This window comes from Labeo rohita, chromosome 12 (assembly GCF_022985175.1).
Source record: "Labeo rohita strain BAU-BD-2019 chromosome 12, IGBB_LRoh.1.0, whole genome shotgun sequence".
In the NCBI taxonomy this organism is placed as follows: domain Eukaryota; kingdom Metazoa; phylum Chordata; class Actinopteri; order Cypriniformes; family Cyprinidae; genus Labeo; species Labeo rohita.
In genome coordinates this window covers 1,826,021-1,851,942 of record NC_066880.1, presented here as the reverse complement: position 1 = coordinate 1,851,942, position 25,922 = coordinate 1,826,021, and the positions used below count along the sequence as shown (strand labels likewise).

At 34.5% G+C, this 25,922-nt stretch overlaps 4 protein-coding genes across 5 annotated transcripts; 1 reads left to right on the top strand and 3 right to left on the bottom strand.

Moving 5' to 3' along the window:
- The first annotated feature begins 1,786 nt into the window (after positions 1 to 1,786).
- On the top strand, positions 1,787 to 10,352 carry adkb (adenosine kinase b). Of its 2 annotated transcripts, none has more exons than XM_051123581.1 (11): positions 1,787 to 1,933; positions 4,626 to 4,700; positions 4,889 to 4,942; positions 5,894 to 5,972; positions 6,080 to 6,252; positions 6,620 to 6,728; positions 6,847 to 7,017; positions 8,347 to 8,382; positions 8,499 to 8,613; positions 8,711 to 8,797; positions 9,833 to 10,352. In XM_051123581.1, exons 1-11 carry the CDS (start codon positions 1,815 to 1,817, stop codon positions 9,955 to 9,957), a joined length of 1,143 nt encoding a protein of 380 aa, XP_050979538.1. In that variant the 5' UTR covers positions 1,787 to 1,814; the 3' UTR covers positions 9,958 to 10,352. The 2 variants fall into 2 exon arrangements, with proteins under 2 accessions (XP_050979538.1, XP_050979539.1); XM_051123582.1 differs by lacking the exon at positions 1,787 to 1,933 and adding an exon at positions 2,441 to 2,592.
- Positions 10,353 to 10,435: 83 nt separating this feature from the next.
- Positions 10,436 to 16,155, bottom strand: LOC127173672 (dual specificity phosphatase 29-like). The gene is made up of 3 exons (XM_051123583.1): positions 15,735 to 16,155; positions 12,385 to 12,608; positions 10,436 to 11,104 (listed from the first exon to the last, which is right to left on the bottom strand). Exons 1-3 carry the CDS (start codon positions 15,893 to 15,895, stop codon positions 10,872 to 10,874), a joined length of 618 nt encoding a protein of 205 aa, XP_050979540.1. The 5' UTR covers positions 15,896 to 16,155; the 3' UTR covers positions 10,436 to 10,871.
- A 167-nt stretch (positions 16,156 to 16,322) lies between these two features.
- On the bottom strand, positions 16,323 to 19,136 carry LOC127173675 (dual specificity phosphatase 29-like). The gene is made up of 3 exons (XM_051123585.1): positions 18,997 to 19,136; positions 18,561 to 18,778; positions 16,323 to 16,954 (listed from the first exon to the last, which is right to left on the bottom strand). Exons 1-3 carry the CDS (start codon positions 19,134 to 19,136, stop codon positions 16,740 to 16,742), a joined length of 573 nt encoding a protein of 190 aa, XP_050979542.1. The 3' UTR covers positions 16,323 to 16,739.
- Positions 19,137 to 19,863: 727 nt separating this feature from the next.
- LOC127173674 (dual specificity phosphatase 29-like) lies at positions 19,864 to 22,796 on the bottom strand. Its single transcript, XM_051123584.1, has 4 exons — positions 22,658 to 22,796; positions 21,635 to 21,801; positions 20,415 to 20,635; positions 19,864 to 20,221 (listed from the first exon to the last, which is right to left on the bottom strand). The coding sequence occupies exons 2-4, from the start codon at positions 21,784 to 21,786 to the stop codon at positions 20,019 to 20,021; spliced, it is 576 nt and encodes a 191-aa protein (XP_050979541.1). The 5' UTR covers positions 21,787 to 21,801; positions 22,658 to 22,796; the 3' UTR covers positions 19,864 to 20,018.
- Positions 22,797 to 25,922: the final 3,126 nt, after the last annotated feature.

Genomic DNA, 25,922 nt, shown 5'->3' with positions numbered 1-25,922 from the left:
TATTCTAAAGTCTAAATAATAAAGAATAATAAATGTGATTATTAAATAAATCTAAATAAAAATGGTTTTACCCCAAATGCATTTATGCTTATTAGAAAAACATGTCAACAGATTTTATCATTTTTTTCTTTAATCCACTTTTTAATATTCCTTGCTTAAAAATATCATAAATTACTTGGATTGGATTAAAGTTTATTTTTCCTACTGTACCTTTAAGACTAATACTGTAAATGTAAATAACCCCAGCTTTACTTTCAGCATAGTTCACTGCCGTTCTTCAGTAAAGCAAAATGACTGACTTACACAGATATTGATATTGAAAATATTGAGCAATTTTTCATCCTAAAATAGAAAGCATCCACACACCTGGACTGATTTTAATGCAGTGTATTACTATAAACACCAATATTAAGGTATTAAAAGAGTCTAGCAACTAGAGTATTTTGTCAGAAACTGCTATTTTATGTAAGAGAAGGTAGAAATGATTACACAGGCAGAAAATATATATAAATACCTTTACTGGGCAACGATTAATCATGATTAATCACATCCAAAATAAAAGTTTTTGTTTATATAACATATCTGTGTGTACTGTGTATATTTATTATGTATATACAAAGACACACACATTCAATATATATTTAGAAAACATTTACATGTATACAGTGGGTACAGAAAGTATTCAGACCCTCTCAAATTTTTCACTCTTTGTTATATTGCAGCCATTTGCTAAAATCATTTAAGTTCTTTTTTTTCCTCATTAATGTACACACAGCACCCCATATTGACAGAAAAACACAGAATTGTTGACATTTTTGCAGATTTATTAAAAAAGAAAAACTGAAATATCACATGGTCCTAAGTATTCAGACCCTTTGCTCAGTATTTAGTAGAAGCACCCTTTTGATCTAATACAGCCATGAGTCTTTTGGGGAAAGATGCAACAAGTTTTTCACAACTGGATTTGGGGATCCTCTGCCATTCCTCCTTGCAGATCCTCACCAGTTGGTGGACAGTCATTTTTAGGTGTCTCCAGAGATGCTCAATTGGGTTTAAGTCAGGGCTCTGGCTGGGCCATTCAAGAACAGTCACGGAGTTGTGAAGCCACTCCTTCGTTATTTTAGCTGTGTGCTTAGGGTCATCGTCTTGTTGGAAGGTAAACCTTCGGCCCAGTCTGAGGTCCTGAGCACTCTGGAGAAGGTTTTCGTCCAGGATATCCCTGTACTTGTAAGGTCTTATATAGACAGGTGTGTGGCTTTCCTAATCAAGTCCAATCAGTATAATCAAACACAGCTGGACTCAAATGAATTTGTAGAACCATCTCAAGGATGATCAGAAGAAATGGACAGCACCTGAGTTAAATATATGAGTGTCACAGCAAAGGGTCTGAATACTAATGTGATATTTCAGTTTTTCTTTTTTAATAAATCTGCAAAAATGTCAACAATTCTGTTTTTCTGTCAATATGGGGTGCTGTGTGTACATTAACGAGGAAAAAAAATGAACTTAAATGATTTTAGCAAATGGCTGCAATATAACAAAGAGTGAAACATTTAAGGGGGTCTGAATACTTTCCGTACCCACTGTATATTTATACTCACATAATTTACATTACATATAAATATACTTAATACATAAACGTATTTTTTTTTAAATATATACGTGCATGTGTGTGTATTTTTATATATACACATAATAAATACACACAGTACACACACTCATATATATTATGTACACAAAAACTTTTATTTTGCATGCAATTAATCGCGATTAATCGTTATATTGCATGATCAGCACAACATAAACAACGGCTAATGTGCGGCAGCAGCAGTATAAGATCTGATCTGAGATCAGCTCAGTCGGACCGCAGGAAGATGTCGGTGTATGACTCCACTGGTGCACAGAAAAACACGCACAAGAAGAAGACACTGAGGTAAAACACAATTCTGAATCTGATTGTCAGTATCACGGTGCGCATCTGAAAGTCGTGTTTGATGTCGACTCGAGTTCAGGCAGATGATGTTATGCTTTCATGATCACAGGTGCAGATACAGTACCTGCCACCATTAAACACACACCGCATTATATCATTACTAAAACACAAACATGCATCATGCACTCGCGTAGTTTATGATTCATCTGCCGAAATGACCATTGCAATACGGGTTTTGATAATTGCACGCGCGGCTGCGCGGATGCCTGAACAAAATGTACCAGCGCATCCATTCCTGAGCGTATGCATAATGTATTTCATATCATAACGTCATGTATATGCACCACAGTGCATGCACTTTACACGTCGAGAATGTAAGACACTGCATGCATGGACTTTTGTCCTTCGATCCTGTCAGATGCACGCAGCGAACGCGCTACACATGTTATGATAGTAAAATTTCAGCTTAAAAACACATGTGGGCCTGTCAGCCAACCAGAATGATGGATCTGTACGTAACCAATCATCTGGAGGCTGTTTCGGCTTCCGGGTTGCGGGACGCACGGTGTGGGAAACTAACAGCACGCGCTCGTAGCGTGCAGCTGAATCACCGACACTACAGACAGTGTAAAAGTGTGTGTGATCATGCCTACACTCAGGTAAAACTTCACTAATCCATTGGGAATGTTTTTTCCAGTGTCATTCTTTATGCTTCTGCTTCCGGTTTGGGTATTGTGTGTCTTTATGATGCAATGTGCTTTATTTCCTCATTTCTGAGAAATTCCTAAGAAATTCAAGTTTGTTGTTCATTATATATATGTGTATTCTTACTGTATTACAAAATGTAAGCAGTTGCTTTTTCTTTAGAAATTCTGTGATGTTATATCTATAATTAAGATGCAAAAAAAAAGTCAAAATGACCATATAATGACCATATACACAATTTAATGATAGTGATTCAGATATATTTGTACATTAATGCCTATTTTACACAACATTTATAGCAAATAATGCGTACTATTAACAAGGCTGTTGAAAATGGCATAACTGGATAGACAACTTTTGTTAGTCCTTCAAGCAATTAATTATTATGGTGTTTGCTGACTCATGTGGTTGTGGTTATTAAACATGCATGCACACGCACCCATTAGATGCCAGAATGCATGTTGCACATGTGCATTCACTTTCATTTGTGTTGCCGTTTTGCTTCCAGTTCCCCAAAAAAATCATTTTTGTCAAAGTGCATGAAAATGTTGCTTAATTGCACCCGTGTGCTTTTCAGTGAGGAAATAATTTGCAGTCCTGTGCATAGTTTAGTGTGTGTAAAGTGTTTAGTCAGCACTTTAGCATGTGCTCTGCTGTAAACACATTCCATTTAGACCATTAAACACATTTTGTGGATGATGCATGAATTTTACAGCGTGTTAATTCAAATTCATTGCGGTGTAAGCAGTGTTTTTGTTGTTAAAATCAAATGCATGTAGAGTTGGCATGATGCATGACTGGTTTGATGTGTAAAATGGATATTTGTCAGGCTAATATTAGACGGCAAGTTCCTTCAGAGCCACGAAGAGTCAACTCGAAAGCCTTCTGGAAGCTTAAACAGCAGATCATGGCGTTAGCAACACCAAAATCAATGGTTTGGTTTCCTGGGAAAGAACTACTAAAATATACACCTTGAGTGCAATCTGCAAAATGCAAAAAGTATACTGTAAATGTGAAGTATAAGGGCTGTAGGGCTAGAAAGTGGTGCTGCGGTGGTTTTAAAGCCAACAATATTCTACAATGTTAATTTCACGGTATGGAGAAGAGGAGGAATTCTGGTCTATTTGGTTCCCTGGCTAATAAACACACTCCTCATTCCAAGGGTTCAAGTCTCAAAGGCAGGGTCTCAGAAACCCGATCATATGACCTCCACCTGTTACTGTCACAGAATGCGTGTTAAAGTAATATTTCACTCAGGAATCTGCTCGTCTTTTGTGTCATTCCAAAGAAAAAGGAAATGATTAGCAGAATATTAATGCTGTTTTGATGCATATAATTAAAATAAGTGTGGACTGAAGATGGCAAACTCCAGAAATGCCAAAAGAAAATGCATTTTTCATTTATATAATATTATAAAAAAAAAACATGTGCGTGCACTGATGCGTTGGGTCGCAGTTGAAAAATTTGTGCTCTTCAATGCTTAAAACATAAACATATTTTATTGGACTGTCCTGCTTTTAATGCATGTAGAAAACTATTTTAGTGAACACACTTAGAGTTATTTAGTATAATTTTGCCAGAAAAAGTTTAAGAATTTTTATCATATAACTTGTGTTTTTGCTGGTTTTTATTGTATTTGCTATACTTGTTTTTTTTTTTTTTTAATAAATACTTGTTTTTGCCATGAATATAGCCTAAGATGCTGACATGGCATTAAATAAAAAATATACCACTGCTACTATGCTTAAAATAGGTAAATAAATAAATAATAATGCATATACAGATTTGGAGTGAGAGTGAGTACTTTCTAGGATTTTCATTTTTATGCAATGCATGTTTATTTATAAAGCACATTTCATATGCAATAGTAATTTAGAGTTCCTTACTGAAAGGTTATTAAAATATCAGTGCATTTTATTTATTTTTTGTTGCAAAATGATAAAATTAATTAAATAAGAATTTGCATCTGTGTTTCATGTGTTTGCAGTCAGAATGCTCTGTTCGGGATGGGGAATCCGCTGCTGGACATCTCTGCCGTGGTGGACAAGGATTTTCTTGATAAGTAAGTGTTGTGTGTGACTGCAGACGGATGCAGCGCTGTGCGTTTAAAGGTCATGTGTGTGGCTTGTTCTTATGATTGCAGTTGAAACGACACGCTTGAGTGATCATACAACCTCTGTGTCGATCATGTCCTCCAGCTCTGTTACTGTAATTATTTATAACTAACTGATTGATTGATTTCGTGTGCAGGTACGGCTTGAAGCCCAATGATCAGATCCTGGCGGAGGAGAAACATAAAGCTCTGTGAGTGTCAGCAAAATCTTTGTAAATATTAATACTACTACTGGTCAAACGTTTGGAATTGGTAAGTTTAAATAATTAATAATAATCACAGAACCTGCATTCGTTTAATCAAAAACACAGTAAAAATTGTGAAATATTATTAAAAGTCAAAAAAGCTGTTTTCTATGTAAATATATTTTAAAATGTAATTTATTCCTATGATCAAAACTGAATTTTAAGCATCATTACTCCAGTCTTTATTGTCAGATGATCTTTCTGAAAAAAACCTTTCAACTTTTAATGTTGTGTAGACTGGCACAAATAACATTTTAAGGAAATAAATGCAGTAAATAATTAGTGTAATGGTCATGAAATGAGTATGTAAATGTTGTTTTAGCATCTGTGGCCTGCAGGTGGCAGCAGCTGCTTCTGTTTACATGAGTGATGGGAAGTTCGGATCGTTTTACCGACTCTTTGAGTCTCGTTCAGCAAAATGAACGAATCTTTTTTTTGAGTCATTTTGTTCATTTTAGCAAAATATAATTAATATGTTACATGTTACTTCCCTAACACGTCTACTGCTTACACAAACGTTGATGACACTACAAAAAAGACAAAACTATAATGCTATAAGAAACAGAAAAGATTCATTCATTGTTTGTCTGGGTGTTTAGTCTATGATTAGCTCACCTCGCCTCTTATCTGACAAGTTTTTCGGGTTTGAGTCGTTCGTTCATCATGTGACAGCCCCATAAGATGAACGAACCACTCAAAAAACCAGAAGACTCGAAACAGGTGAACTAATTCCAGTACAGAACCTAATAGGATGTTGCACATGCACGATTGAACGAATCACTCCCCGAGATGACTCGTTCTTCCCGAGTCACATTAAAGATTCGTTCAAAATGAGCAATCAAACCTGAGATGTTTCATCTCATCAGGATCTCATATATTCTGATGTTTGTGTTGCAGGTTTGATGAGATTGCGAAGAAGAGTAAAGTGGAGTATCATGCTGGTGGATCCACACAGAACTCGGTCAAAATTGCTCAGGTACAGTACGTTGTCTGTATCTCATGTGCGTTATGGGTAGGCTGCTTTATATCAGTAATTTAAACCAGCATAACGGTAATGTATGTTTGACATCTTCTGTCTTTCAGTGGATGATCCAGGAGCCACATAAGGTGGCCACGTTCTTCGGCTGTATAGGAACAGATCACTTCGGTGAGATTCTGAAGCAGAAAGCGGCTGAAGCTCATGTTGACGCTCATTATTATGAACAAAGTCAAGAACCGACAGGAACGTGTGCGGCCTGCATTACTGGAGACAACAGGTCAGATATAAAACAGTCTCTTATGTTCACCAATGCTGTATTTATTTGATCAAAAATAGCGTAAAATTGTGAAAAAATATTGTAATTTAAACTAACTGTTTACTATGTGAATATATTATGAAATGTAATTTATTTCCGTGATCAAAGATGAATTTTCAGCATCATTAGTCTTCAGTGTCACATGATCCTCCATCAGTGACATTCATCTATGCGCTAATGCAGTTTTTCCTACAGCGTTCAAACTTTGATTCATACTGTTTATGACAATCCTGTCTGTTCTGATTTAAAACATAATGTTCCTTTTAGGCTTTTGCACATGAACCTAAGCCTCATTGGGATCAGTGTTTGACTTATTGTGTGTTTGCAGGTCTCTGGTTGCAAACCTGGCAGCAGCGAACTGCTATAATAAAGAGAAACATCTGGATGTTGATAGTAACTGGGGTCTGGTGGAGAAAGCAAGAGTTTACTACATCGCAGTAAGTGCTTCACATTGGGCATTATGGGTGTTTAAGTGTGAAAATCCGGTTTATCAGCAGCTGTAATTCATGCAACAAACTACTAATGTTAATCTGAATCCTGATTTCTGTCCTGCAGGGTTTTTTCCTGACCGTATCTCCGGAGTCCATCCTCAAAGTGGCCAAACACGCATCTGACAACAACAAGATCTTCGGTCTGAACCTCTCGGCTCCCTTCATCAGCCAGTTCTTCAAAGAGCCGCTGATGAAGGTCATGCCGTACGTTGATATCATCTTCGGAAATGAGACGGTGAGATAGATCATTGTGGTCTCTACAGATCCTTAATGTGTTTAAAGAGCTCATAAGACAGGGTTCATACAAGGTGCTTGAAGTACTTGAAGTTGACTTTGAAATTTAAGACCTTTTCACGCAAAATTAAAAAAACATCATCCTTTTTTCACTTATTTCAGTTAATGTCAGAAAACAGTCGAGCTAAGGAAGTATTAGTACTGGCAGTGTCGTGTAAACATGGCTGAAGATGTGAAAACAGGAACAGATGAACCAAGTCAATTGAGTCGTTTATGCTGGAACTGCTCAAATTGATTCAAACTCATGACTCCATTCATTTCAAGCGATTCAGTAGCCAAAACCAGATCAAATTAAAAGTCATTCATTTTTGAATTTATTTCATTTTTAATTTCATTCATTTCATTTTGATTATAAAAAGCATGTAGTGATGGGTGAAACGGAGCTTTTCAAAACTTTGAATTAGTGAAAAAATTGCATTGCAAAATGATTCACTATTTCGAAGCGATCCAACTGGATCACGTATCGTGAATCATTTGTTTCAGACCAGGACTTCAAGTCATGTATCACAAATGATTTGATTTAGATTCAGACTTCATGTATGGTGAATCATTTGATTCAGGTCGGGACTTTGGAGAGCATACCGCGAATCATTTGATTTAGATCGGAACGGTTTGTGAATCATTTAGCGAATTGAATTATTTGCGTGGATCGTGAATCTTTCGCTTTAGATGGAAACTTCGGAGCACAGATCACGAATGATTTGATTTAGACCTGAACTTTGGAGCGGGTTAGTGAATCTTTTGCTTTAGATTGAAACTTTATAGTGCAGATCGTGAATCATTTTATTCAGATTGGGGCTTCGGTGTGAGTTTGCAAATCATCTGGTTCAGATCTGGATTTTATAGCGATTTGGTGAATAATATTTTTCAGATTTTTTTTTTTTCCCCCTTAAGCATTAGAAAACATTAAATCATAAGTAAAGTACACTTTATATATAAATAATAATATAATATATATCTAAATATATAAAAGAAAGTTTACACAAACACATCCCTCAAGAAAAATAAAAGTGGTTTTACTATGGTAAAAGTGTAGTATACTTTGTAATACTTTAGTAGTAATTCTTTGCATGTGCTTCACTTTATTTACGGCTTTATTTATTGACTAAAGTCCTTGAAAATCCAAAAATAGTTCTTGAAAAGTCCTGGAATTTCATTTTACAGTATTTGTACAAACCCTGATAAGAGTCTAAAATATCATGTGTGGTGTGTGATTTGCATATGTGTTTTGTTGGCACTGATTATTGCACAATGTTTTTTTTGTCTGTAGGAAGCAGCTACATTTGCAAAAGAGCAGAGCTTTGAGGTGAGTGAAAAATACTGAAACGCCATTGTTTATTCTTGCACAATCAACACAAAATGGACTGCTCCTATAACATACTATCTAAACATCATCTTGTTCTGACGCTCATGTTCCTGCAGACAGAAGACATCACTGAGATAGCGAGGAGGGTTCAGCTTCTGCCCAAAGTCAATAAGAACAGGCAGAGGATTGTGGTCTTCACTCAGGGCAGTGAAGACACTGTGGCCACTGTGGGTACGTCCATCAAACAATGTCTGGACGGGTTTAGATGATTTGAGTTTTCTTTGAGTTGTGTTTCCTTCAATAACGGTCTGTCTTTGTCTTCTTGCAGGTGATAAAGTGAAAAGGTTTCCAGTTTTAGACATCGACCAGAATGACATCGTGGACACTAATGGTGCTGGAGATGCTTTTGTGGGAGGTAAATAATTCAGCAGATCATTTTAGGCAATTGTATTTGAATTAATGAAGTTTTGAGTTATTAATTCAGTATTTTTTTTTAACTGTGCATTCTTTAATATCATGCTAAGGTGTTTGATTTGTCAGTTGCAAATAGATTATTGGAGTACGTTTACAAGATTTTACCATTTCAGTTTTTTTCTCGAAAATCAAGTCATGTTTCATTCAGTGTTACTTGTGTTTTTAGCAGTTTCTGAGTGAATATTGTTTCAAAGTAAATCCTAAAACACATTTATATTTCAGTTTATGTAAAATATATGACCCTGGACCAGTCATAAGGGACCATTTTTTTAAAATTGAGATTAAATATGCTTTCCACTGATGTATGGTTTGTCAGGAAAGGACAATATTTGAGGTGCAGAAACATCAAAATATTATAAAAGAGACCAGTATTGTGAGTTTTTGTGCGGACTTTTTAGAAGTTATAAGCAAAAATGGCTATTTTTCATATCTCCAGACCACTAGGTGGCACTGTGCTAAAATTTTGCAGGTACCCTCAAACTATGGTTATTGTAACACACACCAAGTTTGGTCTGAATACGATGAAGCGTTGCAGAGATATAGCCTCACGTCCACCATAACAAGCTCCTCGTCAAATATGTTTGCGCGTTATTTGAGAACGGTTTGATTAATCAACTTGAATTTCTTGTTTTTTTGTCAACATGGAGAATGATCTGGTTCAATTTTTGTGAAAATTGTAACGTCTAGGTGGAAAATTGTCAATTGTTTCTAGCTCTTGTGGTTCATATGTTTTTAGCATAAACGTAAGTATAAACTTGGACAGTTGGTGGCGCTAGAGGGATTGAGTTAGAGAGTTCAAATTTTCTGTGGTTAATGTTCAGACTGTCCTCTAGACGTGTGCCAAATTTGACAACTTTTTACCATACTTTTGTACTGATGCCTATGTAGGAGTACAGTAGATATCAATACTGCTCACTAAACTTTAGAACAGAGCCTATACATGAACTGTATTTTTTTTTGTGTGTGTGTTCTGCAGGATTCCTGTCAGAGTTGGTTCAGGAGAAGCCATTGGAGGAGTGCATCCGTGCCGGGCACTACGCCGCAAATGTTATCATCCGGCGAGTCGGCTGCACTTTCCCTGAGAAACCCGATTTCTGTTAACTCCCTCACATATTTCCCAATAAGGAGTCTTTCCATCTCATTTTTTTTTTTGTTCTGAAATTCCAGCAACACAACCTGCGTGCCTCTGCATTCGTTTACACGTTTCCTGTTAAAACGGGCATTTATCAGGATTGCGACGACCACATATGTACACTCCGATGAATTTGTGTTACGGTTTGTCTTCGATCTGTTTTTATGCTACATTGCAGGATCATTTCTATATTTAATCTATTAAAGATCTATGATATCCTTTTAAAAAAGTGCATTTATATTTCTCAATTTGTCAAATAATAGTAGTAAATTAAAATAACAGGATTATATATTATAGGAGTTTTGCCTAGCAAGTTGATGACTTTCAGGTATTGTTACTTTGAAATACCAAATTGTATCTTAAACGCACAAAAGTCTTTAAATATGCATAAGCTGTATCTGATGTGGGAAATTTTTCCACTTGCTCTTTCCGCTTCTGAAACAGGACCGTTCAACTGACAAGTTTAATAAAAAGATTTTAATTGTTCCAATGTTGTACATCTCTGTTTTAAATTGTCAGTGCTTTTTTAGTACAAACATCATTTTTAAGTTTTTTTTTTTTTTTTTTTTTTTTGAAGTAATGTTTTTATTTCAAGTAACAATTTAATTTGTGGTTTTAGTTAACTGTAGTATCCCTGGTGTCTGTGTGTGTATATATTCTCATACTTTGATAGAAAGAAGCTCTAATACCTGGAAAAAGCTTTCTGTAAGCACTCCCTCTTATACATTTCATTGCCATGAAACCAAACTAAACCAAAACATACTTAACTTTAACACTGTTTACTGGCCACTTAACCAGTGCCATTGTCTACATCAGAAAATGCAATTTGAAATAGTTCTCATCTAATATTTAAATACCTGAAATATGTTTTTTGGTTGCATGTTTAGGTATCTGTATTCTCGTCCACTCGTGTGTTTTGAGCTCTTCTCTGCTCCAGCAGATGTTCATCCAGTTCTCTCAGCTGTTTAAGGAAGCCCCAGTTCGGGATGATGCGTCGCCGGCGTTTGACGTGATCGATGGCGTCTACAACCGTCATATTCTCGTAGATCATCAAGTAGGCCAGGAAGATTGTGGCGGAGCGACTGCGGCCCATCACGCAGTGAACTAGAAGCTTATCTGGAGAAATAAAGGGCGAGATGACACAACCTCACCAAGCAGTGTCGGTATAAACTAGCAGTCCAGAGTTTGGACACATTTCGTCGTTTTTTTGAGTATGTTCAACATGTTAAAAGAAGTCATGAAAAGTCTTGAGATAGCAAAAAAATATATAAATAAATAAATAAAAATAGTTTATATTCTAGCTACTTTATTGTCTAGATTCCAGCTCTATTCAGTCTGGACCTTCATGGTCAATTTCATGAGGTGCATCCTGGGATGCTTTTAAACACTATTGAAGGAGGAACATGTCTGGTGAGCACTTAATTATGCTTTTCCTTCAATATATATTCCAGGTCATTAATTTCACTTATTTTGCATTTACAATTTTAGCTTTGTGAGGAAATTCATTCAAGCATAAGACTTTAGATCAGTGGTTCTCAACCTTTTTGTCTCCAAGGCCCTCCATTGTTTACAATTGTAAAAAATATTTCCGCCACATTAACACTTTCTGCCAGACTAAATTAAAAAAATCTATAAATATTAATACAAAAATAAATTAAAAGTTAGGTAAAAGGGATCGCACTCTTTTAATCTAACAAATTTGCATGATTTCTTTAGTCCTCAATTTACTGGATAAGTAATATTCTGCATAATTCTACTCGTATATTAGTTGACATGATGCATATTCATTATAAAAATGGCTTTTCCAGGTCTACACATCACACTTTTAAAATTATGTTTTCTCAAATATTTAGGTATCCAAAACTTTTCAAGAAACTAAACTAAAATGTGAAATGCAAAATGTGTCGTAATCATCAGATTTATTTGTAACAATAGTAAACAATGCATTGTATGGGTCAAAATTATTGTTTTTTTATTTATGCAAAAATCATTTGACTATTAAGATCATGTATATGCATTACTAAAAACTTAATTTAGACAACATCAAAGGCAATTTTCTCAATTTTTTCACATTTTTCGGCCAAATATTGTCCTATCCTAACAAATCTTAACATTAGTAGAAAGCTTGTTTATTCAGCTTTTCAGACTGATGGTTTTGTGGCAGGGTCACAAATAAGAAATATCTTTTAATTTTAATAGTTTTAAGAGTTCAAATCATTTGATGCCCGCTTGTAAGTTGGCTGAGGGCCCCTATAGGCTCCTGGCCCCTAGTTGAGAACCACTGCTTTAGTTTGAAGGTTTTAAAATAAAAAAAAAATCAATGAAATGTGTGCACATTTTTACTGGTAGTATGTTGATTCACTCTTGAATAATATAAATGTTGTGTTTCAACTCACTCTCTGGGTTTCTGAGGGTCTGGTGGATGTATTCGGCTGCAGAATAGAAGTACTGGCTGAGGTTGAACGTGGGAACGTCTTCCGCTGTGATCCCGTAGTAATTCACGTCCATGTCTTTGTAGTATTCAGCGCCGGTATCCACATTGTTCCACTCGCCCTCCGCAGCGTTCAGGATGTGCGTGATGCCCATTGTCTTCAGCTTGTATCGGTCCATTGCTGTCTCTCTTCACAGAAACACAACAGCTTAGACGATCCATATGGTTCAGTCCAAGTCTCCCGTTTACGATGAATATTAACATTTTAAAAAAACGTTCGAACTCTATAAGATAGGAACTCACGACCGTAACTATAACTATAACCATAACTATATACAGTATACATTTTCAGCCAATCAAAATCCATAAAATTTAAAAGCGCGCGCTGCGGTTACGCTGACAGAACGCAACTTAAGCGCGCGCCTGAATAAACAAAACGACCGTTAACGGTTAGCGTCAGTTAGACGCTAGTATAGTGTTATCGTTCTTGGTGTGAACTGTCTTGAATTTGGATCTGGCATTTGTCAGCTGTCTTCACTGACTCTATTTCACATTTTTTGCGTCAGTTTACAACTGACTGACTTGTATTTTGACTAGAAACCACGTAGTTTACAATGAAAACCTCTGAATGATGGAGGTTTTTCTTACAAACACACTTTGTTTAGCTTTGTAAGATGTTAATTGATGAACTAGATAAGTAAAGTTTGAGAACAAACTTTAAGTTGGCTTGAGAAAGCCTAGCCTGAAAGTTTGAAGCAGTTGTAAAAGTACGGAAGCACCTAGCATGATTTAACACATTGCTTATATGATTTAACATGGTGTTAACATGTTTTAGCATGATTAGCTTATTGTTTGTATTTTTATAGGCTGATTACAATGTTGTTAGGATGATTAGCATGTTGTTATCATAATTTTCAAGTTACTAGAATGTTGTTAGCATGATTAGCAAGTTATTAGCATGTTTCAAACCTGATTAGCATGTTGATAACATGTTTCGCACATGATTAGCATGTTACTATCATGTTTCTAACATGGTTAACATGTTACTAGCTTGTTGTTAACATGTTTCTAGCATGATTAACATATTACTAGTATGTTGCTAGCATTTTTCTATCATGATTAGCATGTTACTAGCATGTTGGTAGCATAATTAGCAAAGCTGCTAGCATGTTTCTAGCATGATTAGCATGCTGTTAGCATGTTTCTGGCATGATTAGCAAGTTGCCAGCATGTTTCTAGCATGATTAGCAAAGAAACTTTAAGTTGGCTTGAGAAAGCCTAGCCTGAAAGTTTGAAGCAGTTGTAAAAGTACGGAAGCAGCTAGCATGATTTAACACATTGCTTACATGATTTAACATGTTGTTAACATGTTTTAGCATGATTAGTTTATTGCTTGTATTTTTATAGGCTGATTACAATGTTGTTAGGATGACTAGCATGTTGTTATCATAATTTTCAAGTTACTAGAATGTTGTTAGCATGATTAGCAAGTTATTAGAGTTTCAAACATGATTAGCATGTTGATAACATGTTTCGCACATGATTAGCATGTTACTATCATGTTTCTAACATGGCTAACATGTTACTAGCTTGTTGTTAACATGTTTCTAGCATGATTAATATATTACTAGTATGTTGCTAGCATTTTTCTATCATGATTAGCATGTTACTGGCATGTTGGTAGCATGATTAGCAAAGCTGCTAGCATGTTTCTAGCATGATTAGCATGTTTCTGGCATGATTAGCAAGTTGCTAGCATGTTTCTAGCATGATTAGCAAAGTTGCTAGCATGTTTCTAGCATGATTAGCATGTCGCTAGCATGTTTCTGGCATGATTAGCAAGTTGCTAACATGTTTCTGGCATGATTAGCAAGTTATTAGCATGATGTTAGCATGATTAGCATGTTACTAACATGTTGTTAGCATGTTTCTAACATGATTAGCAAGTTACTAGCATGTTGTTAGCATGATTAGCATGTTACTAGCATGTTGCTAGCATGTTTCTAACATGATTAACAAGTTACTAGCATGTTGTTAGCATGATTAGCAAGTTACTAGCAATTTGCTACCATGATTAGCATGTAACTAGCACGTTGGTAGTATGTTTCTATCATGATTAGCAAGTTGTTAGCATGATTAGCAAGTTACTAGCATGTTGCTATCATGATTAGCATGTTACTAGCATGTTGTTAGCATGATTAGCAAGTTACTAGCATGTTGCTAGCATGATTTAGATAGCTAGATAGATTAGAAATATTAGAAATATTAGAGTGGAAGCTTAAATGAGTCTAAATGGATTAGAAATAGTACATAGAATGGAAACTTGATTGAGCCTCAAGGGATTCTGGGAGTTTGAAGAGTGTTGCTCATTTGAACATTCCGTCAATGTAAGTCTATGGGATTTTTGGTGGCTTTGATAGTCTGGTTTACGAAAACTATAAACCGGATCAGTCTGAAAAGATACAGCACACCGAGTCAGACCAGTCTGAAGGTCTGGGCCGAGTTTGGTGGTTCTAGCCTGAAAGCTCTAGGAGGAGACAAATTTGGCTCAGAAGAAGAATAATGATAATCTTAAATAGTAGATCAGTAAGTTGGCTTTCTCAAGTCATGTGGACTACTTTTGGATTACTGTGATGTTTTTATCAGCTGTTTGGACTCTCATTCTGATGGCACCCATTAACTGCAAATGATCTATTGGTGAGTAACTGATATAATGCTAAATTTCTACAAATATGATTAAGAAACACTCATCTACATCTTCGATGGCCTGAAGGTGAGTACATTTTCAGCATTTTTTCATTTTTAAATAATTTTTTCTTCAAAGAAAATGTAAATAAATCAAAGAATTGAAGTTCAGAATATAATATACAACAAAAACAGCTCTGGCTCTGACTTTCGTGATGGTTTAAGGAAAATAATCAATTATAAACCAAGTTATAACATTATTTAGACTGTACAACTGGGTAAATATTATTAGCATCACAACTGATATGTGACCCTGGACCACAAAACCGGTCATAAAGGTAATTTCTCTGAAATTTCTACATGAATAAATAAGCTTTACACTAATGTATGGTTTGTTAGGATAGAGCAATATTTGGCCTAAAATGGGAAAATCTGGAATCTGATGATGCAAAAAATTGAGAAAATTGTTGTCCAAATTAAGTTTTTAGCAATGCATATTTTTGATCAAATCGATAATTTTGAGCCACACAATGTATTGTTGACTCTTGCTGCAAATATACCTCTGCTGCTTACGACTGATTTTTGTGGTCCAGAGTCACATATTAGTGTCAGTCAAACAAAACGACTCACTCATTTCCAATGTAGACGTTTGGCCAGACCTCATTGACGTGTGTGTAGGCGACGCTGCCGTGCGTGAGGTGTTTCTCCAGCTCGTAGTTGTTTGGTGTCACATATTCCTCTTTCTCTTCAGAAACCTCAGACTGCACCCCAAACTTCCTCCTTGAGGTCATCTTCAAGCACGCTTCGATTAAAACCGTATGAGAGGGTAAATATAAGGCCCAAAGGCAGAAGCTTGGATGAAAACCAGGCCGAACGCAGAGCTACGTCTCATTTTACGTGTAAATCAACAGCTGGATGTTGTTTGATCATCCCGAGGAGTCTCAGTATTGTTTCTGACTTCAATATCTGTCTCTTTCTCTGTATTTTGGTGTTCAGGTTGGGTTGAGAGGTGCTGAGCTGAGTCGACTGCTTTGGTCTGATGACGGGCCGGAGGTGGGTGTTAAATTCTGGGTTATTTTTAGAGGTCTGTTCCCTTTTTCTCTCACTAGAGAGAGCTGAACCCCCAAAACACATTTGCGTGTTTTCCTGCAAATTTCAACCAATGCAAGACACGGCATTATAAAACTGAACATTACAGTACACAAGTGAACCCAAATTAATGCTGAGAACTATAATCAGTCATGATTTAGGATTATTTTCCTCAAAGTCTGAGCCAGATTTGATTGTGCATCATTTTGTAAATGGCAATTCTGTCATTTATTTACACTTCCTTAAATGAATAGTGCTTGACAAGATGTTAATTGATGGACTGGAGTGGTGTGGATTACTTGTGATGTTTTTATCAGCTGTTTGGAATCTCATTCTGACGGCACCCATTCACTGCAGCGGATCCATTGGTGAGCAAGTGATGGAATGATAAATTGTTCCAAATCTGATGAACAAACAAACAAACTTATTTACATCTTAAATGGCCTGAAGGTGAGTACATTTTCATCAAAATTTCATTTTTGGGCAAACTATTCCTTTAAATTATATATGTTTCCTGTTGGAAACATATATAATTATATATGTTTCCTAATGGATCGCATCTTTTCTCTCCAGGTTGAGGTTGGAGTCCAGCTGACGGAGCTGTTGAAGGAATCCAGCGTTGGGTAGAATGTTCCGGTGTGCACAAACCGCATTTATGGCTTCTGTGACTGTGAGTTTTTCATATATCATTAGATATGCAAGAACTAGTGTTGCTGAGCGACTCACTCCTCTGGCACAATGAACCAAGACCTTTCCGCCTCCTGAAAAACAAATAAAACAACCATCACACATACAGGTTTAACCTCTTTCAAATCCAATGGCATCTACAGAACATCAATTGCTATTTGCAAACTCATTTGACCTCACATTCAAGTACAGTTGAGGTCAAAAGTTTATAACTTTTTGAAAACTTTTTGAATTTGAAGATCAGGGTAAATTTGGGAAACATGTAAGTATCTTCTACAGCCTCTGAAGGGCAGTACTAAATGAAAAATATGATATTCAGGCAAAATAAGAAAAATGTACACATCTTCATTCTGTTCAAAAGTTTTCACCCCCTGGCTCTCAATGCATCGTTTTCTTCTGAAGCATCAGTGAGCGTTTGAACCTTCTGTAATAGTTGCATATGAGTCCCTCAGTTGTCCTCAGTGTGAAAAAATGGATCTCAAAATCATACAGTCATTTTGGGAAGGGTTCAAATACGCAAATATCCTGACAGATCCATTCGGAATTGATTGAGTCCTGAAAAATGATTGTTATTTACCAGAATGGAGAGATCAGTTGAAAAGGAGTAACTGCTGAGGCAGAGCAAGTTAATATTACTGGTATACTGTTTTGAGTAAAATTATAATTTGGTATTTTCAGTTTTAATGTTAGTTAAATATTTACTAACAGTTATTTAATAATTGTTCTGTGCTTTTGTCATTTTTATTAGTTTTTGTTTTAAATGCACTGCAAAAATGATTTTCCTAATATTTTTGTTTTGTCTTGTTCTACTACAAATATCTAAACATTAAATTAAAGATCTTAAATCAAGATACATTTACATAAGCAAAATGGCTTGAGATATTAAGTTTAGTTTTCTAAAAATGTTTAAAAATTTTGTTTGTTTTTGCTTAAAACAAGAAAAATATCTGGCGATGGGGTAAGAATAATAATCTTAATTCTGAGGAGAAACAAAATCATTTTTCTTGCCCCATTGGCAAATATTTTTTCTCATTTTAAGAAAAAGTTCACTAAATTTTAAAGTTCAGAAAACAAGTCTTACTATTGATGTAATTTTACTTCTCAAGTAAATGTATCGATTTATTGATTTAAGAGTGTTTAGATATTGGCAGTGGAAAACAAGACAGAAATACTAAAAATACAGAAATAAAATACAAAAATAAAGTAATAATTTTTTTTCTATGTATATATGTATATATTGTTAAGTATTTTTTATTTATTAGTTTTATTTAGCTTTAGTTATTTTTCATACTTAAACTAAAAAAAGGGAAATGCTACACGTATGTAGCAGAAAGTTTAATGTAACGGAAAAGTAATGTAGCGTAGAAAAGCTACATTTTATTTCAAGTAACAATTTTTTTTGTTGTTGTTTTAGTTAATGATAAAAGATACTATCATAGTTTGATACTACTATAATGATACTATTATAGTTTTTAATAATATTTTGTATCAGTTTTACATTTATATCTTCCATTTTCAGTTCAAGTTATTTTGTTGGGTTTTTTGATGAAAAATAAATGTCAGTAATCATTCACAACAAGACCAGACACAAAGTAAATTGTCAATTTAAATGCATAAACACAATACACAATAGTATCTATGTAATGCAAACTCTATTTATGAAAGTTCACAGTGTCTTACTTTGCTGTGACAGTGCTTTGTGAATGAAACTGGCTGTGGGGTAGAAAAACGGTGTGATGTCAAAGTCTCTGCTGTCTGGTGCCTCCACGCCGTGATACTCTATGTTTGCGTCAGAGTAGAAATCAGCTCCGGTGTCGATGTGAGCGGGTCCGTGTGCAGCGTTGACGACATGAGTGATTCCTAGATGGCGTAGAAGTGTCTTGTCTCTCGCTGTTGAACTGAGAGTTAAAATTATGGCGTAGCTCTCAGTTCTCATTTACACTCATGTTCAAACTTGATCTGTCATGCGATGCATGAGATCCAATTGCATTTGTGCATTCTTTTAATCAAACATAAGCATACATTAGAGCTACTGCAGAGATAAAAATTACATTACATTAAGTGGAAATCATTGGAAATCATGTTGCATTCGAGTCTCGTGGTGTGATATACGTACGCGTCACTGATGTAGATGTTGTGCCAGACTTCATTATAGGAGCCGGTGGGTCGACGGTTCTTTAGCAGGAGGGTCAAAAGGTCACAGATAGGCGGAGTCTCGTATCCATCATCCTGTTTTTCAACTTCCTGTGTGCTCATTCTTTAATGGGTCACATTATGAGGAATTTAATGTAGATTGATAGTTTGAAATAGAAGAGCTTGATGTATCAAAACATACTGTAATTTTCTGTTCTTAACAAACTCACGTGGTGTTTCTCTGAACTCCTTAGTTCTTCTGCCAGGTCTGTAATCCACGAGGAGCCGTGTTTGTGTGTGACTGTGATGCAGTAAATGATACGTGTCTCTATTTTGGCCTCTTTGCGTGTTGGTAAATATAGATGAGAGACAAACTGACAGACAGCTGAGGATCTTTGAGATGATCTTTGAAGTGAAGCTCATTCAGTTCATTCATTTTGTGATTTTATGACATACATTTTACATTTCACTATATTAAATACATAAATATATTGTAATGTTTATATTTGAATATTTGAAATATAATCATATATTTTTATTACATTCTCTGAAGTCTAAAATGTTTGATTTCGTGATAACATTTTACATTTCACTATATTAAATATATAAATATATTTTATTATATTTTAATATATGTATATATTTCATATGAACTCTCTGTCAACACACATTTGTCTTATTGTGTACAAACTTCATAATCTATAAATTTAATAACTTTCTCAAACTCTTGAATCCTCTCATTTTTTAACGAAAACACTACATTGTTAAAATGTGAATCTATTTATCTAATTCTAAGCATTAAGCAACAGTAGAAGATATTTTTGATGACATCAAAAAAAAATACAAAGCCTTAAAAAACAACCAAATTTTAATTTAAATGAAATCCTGTATCAAATCATATTCATATATAGTCATATATGTGTAAAGCGGTTTTTAAACCATGTATTTCCGTCAGGGAATTTTCATAACCGTTCTTCATGTCAAACATATCGTGTCAGTCCGGTGTTAGAAGGCAGTGCTCTGGCAGTGCAATTTTTTGTCTAGTTCTCTCAGCTGCTCCATAAAGCCAGAGTTTGGGCAGATATTCCTGTGTTGTGCGACGGCTTTAATGGCGTCAACCAGCGTCATCCCCTCATGAATCATCAGATACGCTAAAACCAGCGACGATGAGCGACTCAGACCCATTGCACAGTGCACAAGCACCTTACCTAGGAAAAAAACAAGATAAAAAGAATTTTAAGTATTTATCAAAAGAAATAATATGAAATTATTTCTAGAAATTTTTTTTTAATTAAATTTTGAAATTTTAATCTTGCATAAAGAAAAATGACTATATTTTGCTTAAAGAAAAATGCATTTTAGGATGTATTTTAGCATTTTGACATTGTTTCCTTTCCTCACCTCCAGGGGTGCTCATGGCAGTCTTAATAAACTTGGCAGCAGAGTAAAAGAAGGGGCTCAAGTCAAAGGAGGGCATGTCAAAGGCCTCCACGCCGTGATACGTGATTTTAGTGTCTCTGTAGTAACTGGCTCCAGTGTTGATGTTAAACTTCCCATGAGCTGCGTTCAACACGTATGTGATGTTCAAGGACTGTAGCAAGTGCTTGTCCTTTGCTGCATACCTACATGAGATTCAATCACAACACATACACACAGACACTTATTATTAATCAAAAACATTTTTTTTTTTTTTACACATTATTATTACACATTACACACATTTATAACACAGGACATAGAGCATACCAACTTTGTGATGCACATTAATTAACAAAAAAAGGAGCATGATTTCAAAAATTGAATAGACTGATTTTAACAAGGATGTAAAACAGATTGAAACACTGCAAAAATGAGTTTCTTAGTATTTTTGTCTTGTTTTCCATTTTAAATATCTAAACATTCTTAAATCAAGATACATTTACTTGAAAAGCATAATGCCATAAGATATTACGTTTTGATGTATCAAAAGTGAGTTTTTGCTTAAAATGCGAAAAGGCAAAAAATAAATAAATAAATAAAAATCGAAATAATAATAACTATTTTTCTTACTCCGATGACAATTATATTTTCTTGAGCAAGAGAAAAAATATATATTTTCTTGATTTCTTGATTTAGATATTAATGGTGAGATACTGAGTAAAAAAAAATTTTTTTTTTTTTTTTGCAGTGAGTAGGAAATATTTTGTCAGAGAGGAGAACAAGTATTCTGTCTTTCTACTTTGTTTTTTAAAGTATTAGACACTTTGAAAAGAAATAAAGTGATAGAAGTTTTACATTTTTTCCATTTACATGTGTGAATATTTACGCACCAAATTTACGATTTAGAAAAACTGTGGATTCACAGTTTTCTTAAAAACATTATATTCCAAAACAAAGTGATGAATGTTATTAATTTTCTCTGAAAACCAAATAAAAACATCCAAAATGTAGATGTAAAACATCCAAAATTCAGAGTTAAAAAAAAAAGTATAGAAGCTATTTTCACTCAAAAATTGCTAGTAAAATGTACAAATAATTACAAAGAAATTAAACATGAAAATTTGAATTAGAAAAACTAAAATGGTATTTTCTTGTAAAACCATAATCCAGTAGTCTTACAGAATACAGGGTGGTTTTCTTACATGTCTCCGATGTATATTCCAGGCCTGACCTCATCCAGATGCCCGCTGGTTCCGGGTTTGACCCACAAGAGTCTCTGGAGCTCAGAGGCTGAAGGAGTCTCGTATCGGCCGTTCCCACCGTCAGCCATCAGGCGGCTGCCGTTACGGGGCATATCGCCCCACCGCCGCTGCACAGTGAGGAAAAGAATTGAACAGCCACCCAGAAATGATTCACAAAAAGGCCAAACGAGCACCATAACAGCAGTCAGTAAGACACTTGTGCTAATAGATTTGTGTAAGGAAGTGAATGTCATCATTTGCTGCAAATGTAATTTGAGGTTTGACACCAGGCACCTTTGTTTCTCTTGTATCTTGTCATGATTGCAACAAGCACATACTTTAAGAAAACTTTAATATGCTTTATTATGCTGTTTTTGTCTGTTTCAGAGCTCAATAGCCCACCATACACCTCGAATTTATGAGAAACACCAGCAAAACTCATTTTATGTTGCATGGAGAAAAGAAAGTCACATGGTAGCATAAACCACATGAAGGTACATTTTTATTTTTGTTTGAATAATTACTTTAAGCTTAAGGTATGCATCAAGTTTTTATATATAGTTTTTTTAACCAAACATGCCAGTTGTACTACTGTAAGATAGAAAATTCAATAAAATAATTATTGCTGATAATTGGCAGCTGATATTAAAACTGCTAGTTAGTGAGTTTTCAGGTCTAAAATGGTTAAAAATAAGAAAATGTTCAACTTGACATCCTCACGTAAGCTAATTGTGAATCTGTTAATGAGCAATGACTATATCTCTTTATGAACATCCTGATCATTTTCTTGTCATTGCGTAATTAAGTTATAATTAATACAGTTAAAGTGCCGTTATAAGTCCAATTGAGCATGCATGTGATTAAATAACAGTTTTACACATTGCAAATCAAATATTAATCAATATACCTTAGTATAACCAATGCGTTTGTATCATTACTAGTTGAATGAATCTAAAAGAGATTTTCAAGCACAAACAGACTCACGGTGTGTTGAGGAACAGCTCGTCAGTGTGTGTGCATGCATGTGTGTATGACGTGTTGTTCAAGCCTGTTGAGGACACGCTGATGACTTTATCTATTTATATATATAATCTGATTCATGCTGCTCTAAACACTCTTTCCTCAGGGATCCTGATCTGGAAGCACCAGGGAGCTGAAGAAACCATATGAGATCATCTGGTGAGAAGATCCTCTGTAATATCACATTGATTATACTGTAATGAACAGAGACAGAGGGATGATTCTGCTCATTTCCACACGCTGCAGTCGCCCTCGTCTCTGTCTGAGTAACAGCGTCTTAAATTAGACAAGCTCATTCCCTCAGCGGCAAGATAAAAATACACCAGCTCTCAAAGTCAACACTTCACTCTCAACACAAGGGAGTTCATTTGCTTTGCTGGACAGCTGCTTTGTATTATTAAGAAATAGGTTTGTTTTTTAATTTAATTATTTATTTAATTATTGTATACATTATATATACACTGCCATTCAAAAGTTTGGGATCAGTAAGATTTTTAATGTTTTTATTTTTAAACAAGTCTGCATTTAATTAAATCAAAAATACAGAAAAAAACTAAAATATTATAAAATATTATTACAATTTAAAATAACAATTTTCTATTTTAATATACTTTACATTAGAATTTATTCTTGTGATGAAAAGGTGAATTTTTCAGCATCATTACTCCAGTCTTTAATGTCACATGATCCTTCAGAAATCATTCTGATGTGCTTATTATCAATGTTGGAAACCGTTTTTGCTGCTTAATATTTTTTTGGAACCTGTGATACTTTTCTCAGGATTTTTTGATTGATTAAAAGTTAAAAATAAATACATTTTTATTTATTTATTTTATACATTATACATACAGTGCCATTTAAAATTTTGGGATCAGTAAGATTTTTAATGTTTTTTTTAAAGAAGTCTCTTATGCTTATCAAGACTGCATTTATTTAATCAAAAATACAGAAAAAAACTAATATTGTAAAATATTATTACAATTTAAAATAACCATTTTCTATGTTAATATACTTTAAAATGTAATTTATTCTTGTGATGAAAAACAGAATTTTTCAGCATCATTACTCCAGTCTTTAGTGTCACATGATCCTTCAGAAATCATATTTTTTGGAACCTGTGATACTTTTTTCATGTTTTTTTGATGAATAAAAAGTTAAAAAGAACAACATTTATTCAAAATATATCATGTGACACTGAAGACTGGAGTAATGATGCTGAAAATTCAGCTCACAGCATAAAAAATAAATAAATTTAATTTAAAAAAGTATATTAAAATAGAAAATTGATATTTAAAATTTGACTTTTTTTTGCATTTTTTTGTTTGCATTGATCAAATAAATTCACTCTTGATGAGCATAAGAGACTTTACATTAAAAATCTTACTGATCCCAAATTTTTGAATGACAGTCTATATATGAAGAGTTCATTTGCAAAAAAAAAAAAAAACAATTAAAAAAAAATCTGATTTTTTATGTTTAAAGTTTTCATGTAATCATGTTTTTTATTGTTAGTTTTTTTTTTTTTTTTTTTGTAATTTTACTTAATCAAAATAACCCAATTGCAATTTGATTGAGATTAATTGGAGTGCAAAATAAAAAAAAATATGATTTTCTGTTTTTGCAAATTAAATTTTTGTATATATTAAACTAAATAGTTTAGAGCAAAGCAAATTAACTCGCTTTTGTACAGAACTATAGCAAAAAAAAATTACAGTAAAATATCAAGTCAACATGAAATCAAGATAGACTTAATTTACTTTAATACATTATAATAGAATATTGTTTATTTAAAAAGCAGATTTAAAAACAACCGAAGGTTGACCAAAGTGCTGTAAAGAGACAATATGATCGATAAATAAAATAGCACATACCTGTAGTAATTAAAACAGTTTTATGTTGACTTTACATAGTTTACACATGAATCACTGATAAGACAACTCACAATATCAGTTCATGATATTTATTTTAATCTTTAACTAGGTGTAACCTATCTTACTGTACAGTGTCTGTCAAACTGCATGACATGGTGTTTTGGTCCTGTTGTTTATAGTGTGTGATGGTCCAGAATCTGCTGTACATGTACTGGAGGTAGTGTGTTGTGTTTGGGTGAGTATTTGTGAGTGTATTTTTACTAAACTGATCAGTGTTTTTTAATCTCAGATTTATCTGTATCATACTGTATGTATTTTCTAAAAGTGCATAGATATTTTTGCATATGAAGTGCATGTTCAAGCCTTTTACTGCAGTCAAAATTCACAGTGTTTACCCCAAAATCCACTGAAATATTAACCGAATAGACATCTTCTTTGCAGCGACCGATTGCCATCATTCATGCCTTCAGTGGATGCTGGAAGCATCTTCATTGACTCTTAGCAGTCCATCATCCTAACCGTCCCTAATAAAGTGACTGATTTAGACACTCTACAGGAGACTGAGATATACTTAACACACAAATATAGGCTGCAATAATCTAGATATATATAAATATAAAATAAACTACATAGAGTGGACTATTTCAACCAATATTTGTGTGTGATAAGAAAATAGATTTATTTATTCAAAGAACTAGTTGACCCAAAAATGATGTAGTGCTAAAAAAATGTGCTCATCCTAAGACCATCCAAGATGTAGCTGAGTTTGTTTCCTCATTAGATTTGGAGAAATGTGTCATTTCATCACATGCTCACCAATGGATGTGAATGGGTGCCGTCAGAATGAGAGTCCAAACAGCTGATAAAAACATCACAATAATCCACAAGTAATCCACACCACTCCAGTCCATTAGTTAACATCTTGAAGCTAAAAGCTATGTATTTGTAAAAAACTAATCCATCATTAAGACATTTTTAACTTCAAATTGGTGCTAAAATAACCCATAATGACATGTCCTCCAATGAAAAAGTCCATCTCCCATTGTCTCTCACATCAAAATCCAGCCACAAATTTGTTTAGAGCCGTTTTGGCTCATAAACGGTGCCGATTTCTTCTCTCCTGATTCAGACCAGACCACTTTTTAACTGTAGGATGCATTATTATGGATTGTGGACTTTTTAGTGGTTCAAGTGCGTTGCGCTGAAACCCTGTTGTAATTGTTAGAATGGTCACGGATCAGCAATCTCCACGTAAAACTGATCGTGCAGACCAAACCGTAGCTTGTAGAGACTTGAAACTTGGAGCGATGGTAGTACTCACACCGCCTACAACATGACCAAATCTTGCCCCAGTCGGC

Excerpts from the sequence above, each read along its gene's own strand:
- adkb (XM_051123581.1), top strand. The coding sequence starts at position 1,815 with ATGTGCGGCAGCAGCAGTATAAGATCTGATCTGAGATCAGCTCAGTCG. Across the intron at positions 7,018-8,346 it reads TCATCTTCGGAAATGAGACG|GAAGCAGCTACATTTGCAAA; the intron begins GTGAGATAGATC and ends TTTTGTCTGTAG. Across the intron at positions 8,383-8,498 it reads CAAAAGAGCAGAGCTTTGAG|ACAGAAGACATCACTGAGAT; the intron begins GTGAGTGAAAAA and ends ATGTTCCTGCAG.
- LOC127173672 (XM_051123583.1), bottom strand. The coding sequence starts at position 15,895 with ATGACCTCAAGGAGGAAGTTTGGGGTGCAGTCTGAGGTTTCTGAAGAG. Across the intron at positions 12,609-15,734 it reads AACGTCTACATTGGAAATGA|AGAGACAGCAATGGACCGAT; the intron begins GTGAGTCGTTTT and ends GTTTCTGTGAAG. Across the intron at positions 11,105-12,384 it reads GACCCTCAGAAACCCAGAGA|ATAAGCTTCTAGTTCACTGC; the intron begins GTGAGTTGAAAC and ends TTATTTCTCCAG.
- LOC127173675 (XM_051123585.1), bottom strand. The coding sequence starts at position 19,136 with ATGAGCACACAGGAAGTTGAAAAACAGGATGATGGATACGAGACTCCG. Across the intron at positions 18,779-18,996 it reads AACATCTACATCAGTGACGC|TTCAACAGCGAGAGACAAGA; the intron begins GTACGTATATCA and ends TTTAACTCTCAG. Across the intron at positions 16,955-18,560 it reads CAAAGCACTGTCACAGCAAA|GAGGCGGAAAGGTCTTGGTT; the intron begins GTAAGACACTGT and ends TTTGTTTTTCAG.
- LOC127173674 (XM_051123584.1), bottom strand. The coding sequence starts at position 21,786 with ATGCCCCGTAACGGCAGCCGCCTGATGGCTGACGGTGGGAACGGCCGA. Across the intron at positions 20,636-21,634 it reads GGAATATACATCGGAGACAT|GTATGCAGCAAAGGACAAGC; the intron begins GTAAGAAAACCA and ends AATCTCATGTAG. Across the intron at positions 20,222-20,414 it reads TGCCATGAGCACCCCTGGAG|GTAAGGTGCTTGTGCACTGT; the intron begins GTGAGGAAAGGA and ends TTTTTTTCCTAG.